At 35.5% G+C, this 2044-nt stretch overlaps 1 protein-coding gene across 1 annotated transcript; it reads left to right on the forward strand.

Annotated features, from left to right (window-relative positions):
* Positions 1 to 71: 71 nt before the first annotated feature.
* LOC106511497 (uncharacterized) lies at positions 72 to 2002 on the forward strand (the record flags this gene model as incomplete). Its single annotated transcript, XM_014000248.1, is given in 4 exon segments — positions 72 to 200; positions 470 to 610; positions 776 to 887; positions 1342 to 2002. Coding segments are annotated over 4 exon segments (600 nt in total), but the record flags the coding sequence as incomplete, so codon positions are not given.
* Between the last annotated feature and the right edge of the window lie 42 nt (positions 2003 to 2044).

Here is a 2044-nt window from a genome sequence, read left to right on the forward strand (position 1 = left end):
CAATTCATGAATTGATTACCTATATTTCATATCTAACTTTGTGTTTTTTTTTATTTTATTTTATTCAACAGCTCGAAGGAACAAAAGACCTATCAGAAGAAGAAAAATCCAAGATTCTGTCTGTGACACTACCCTGGGACCTACCAGGTGTCACACTGAGCAACAGGTGGTGGTTGAGGGAGAAAATACTTCTTCATGCTGTAAGCTATTTATGATTATGGTCTTGATCATTTAGCCTAKTCCAAAAGAATCCATAGCATGTATTTTCTTTCATAAAGTTCAAATTCAGTAACTACCACTAACCTAGTCAGCAGTGGAATCAAAAGGATTCCAAAATGTGTTTCACACAAATGATAGATGGATATATACAGTATCAGTAGAACGAAAATTAAGTATTTGGACCACATAACCATACTAATATGTTTGGATAAAATCTAAAACACACAAGTCATTCTGTCTCATTTAACAGGTTCTTGAACGGACAAAACAGCAGGTTAAACAAATCCGACGAGGCCTAAAAGAGACAGGTATCTGGGAATTTTTTAGCTCCAGGCCAGACGCAGCTGAAGTCCTATTCCCAAGGGCCTGCGATGCAGAGATTACGCCAAAAGTAATGCTATATCAACAACTACTTTATTGCTCTTTTTTTCAAACGAGACATGTGCCACCATTTATATCTGTAAAAATTGTACTGGTTTTAAAAATTTCATAAGACGGCTGTACCACTGTCAAACAATGTAATTTAAGAAGGTAATTCATGGAATATGTTTTGTAGATGATTCTGGACAACATCACCTGGCCAAGAGAGGAGGACATTGATGAGGACATRGTCAGCCTGGAGGAACACTGCAGAATAATGMCCTTCCTTCGTCAATTTATTGATGAAGGTATGTTCCCTTTATTGTGGATTAAGGCTCTCTTTTAAAGTGTACTACTACAGAAAACAGCAAATACTGCCACATAATTATGCGCTTTTGAAAACCATGTAGGAAAAAGAGATGGATGTTTTAAAGACAAATATCAGGATCCAGGACACCATGTGCAAATATTTGCTTGTATTCCTCTTGCATGTACCACTGTATCTATGCACCAGGGTATTGAGATAATTTGTGAAGCTGTGTATGTATATTCCGAAAAATGACAAATCAAATTTTATTTGTATAGCACATTTCAGCAGCAAGGCATTTTAAAGTGCTTTACATAATTAAAATAAAAACAGCATGCYACATTGAATAAACAGTGAGAAAGGGAACAATTTTTTGAAAAAGATTAAAGATTGTAGTTGGACATATGGATGTACTTAAGATTACATATGTTTTTTTAAATGTGTATTTACTGCAGGTAGTCCTGAAGTCCTGAAGGCATTGCTCATATTCTGGACTGGTTGGGGTGTTGTATCTTCAAACCTGCAGGTGGAAATCATCGACTGTGTCCTACCACAGTCATCAACTTGCTTTCTAACTCTCAAGCTTTCACGAAATTCAACAAATTATGAAGAGTTTCATCGTGATCTGGTGGCTAGCTTGTCCTCCTCATACTCTGGATTTGGTCAAATTTGAGTATTTCAAAAGTTCAAGTGTAGTTATTGTTCACACACACACACATTTACATAGGAGTTCAAAATATACATAGATTTAGATATATTACTGTTACAAATGTTATGCACTTTTATTAAGGAACACTCAGCACCAACATAATTGTTGAGTTCAATTGACAAGGAAGGCTTTTCATTTTGACGGCATGTTGTTTGATCAAGACATCAGGTTCCTACATCTCTGGGTTGACCACTAACAAAAAAGCTAGCAGAACATAAATACACATCCACCAGGACCTGTTACATTTTTTTATTATTATTAAAAAAAAAAACTTACATTGACATTTGTGCTGTTTATGTCTCACTAAGACTGAGAACAAGATGACAGAATATAAATAAATGGTAATCTGAAATTAAACTGATCAAGGATGAGGGAAAAATTGGTAGAAGCAATATTACATTTGCTCTCTCTCTCTCTCTCTCTCTCTCTCTCTCTCTCTCTCTCTCTCT

Source organism: Austrofundulus limnaeus, unplaced genomic scaffold, assembly GCF_001266775.1.
Source record: "Austrofundulus limnaeus strain Quisiro unplaced genomic scaffold, Austrofundulus_limnaeus-1.0 Scaffold2854, whole genome shotgun sequence".
Classification (NCBI taxonomy): domain Eukaryota; kingdom Metazoa; phylum Chordata; class Actinopteri; order Cyprinodontiformes; family Rivulidae; genus Austrofundulus; species Austrofundulus limnaeus.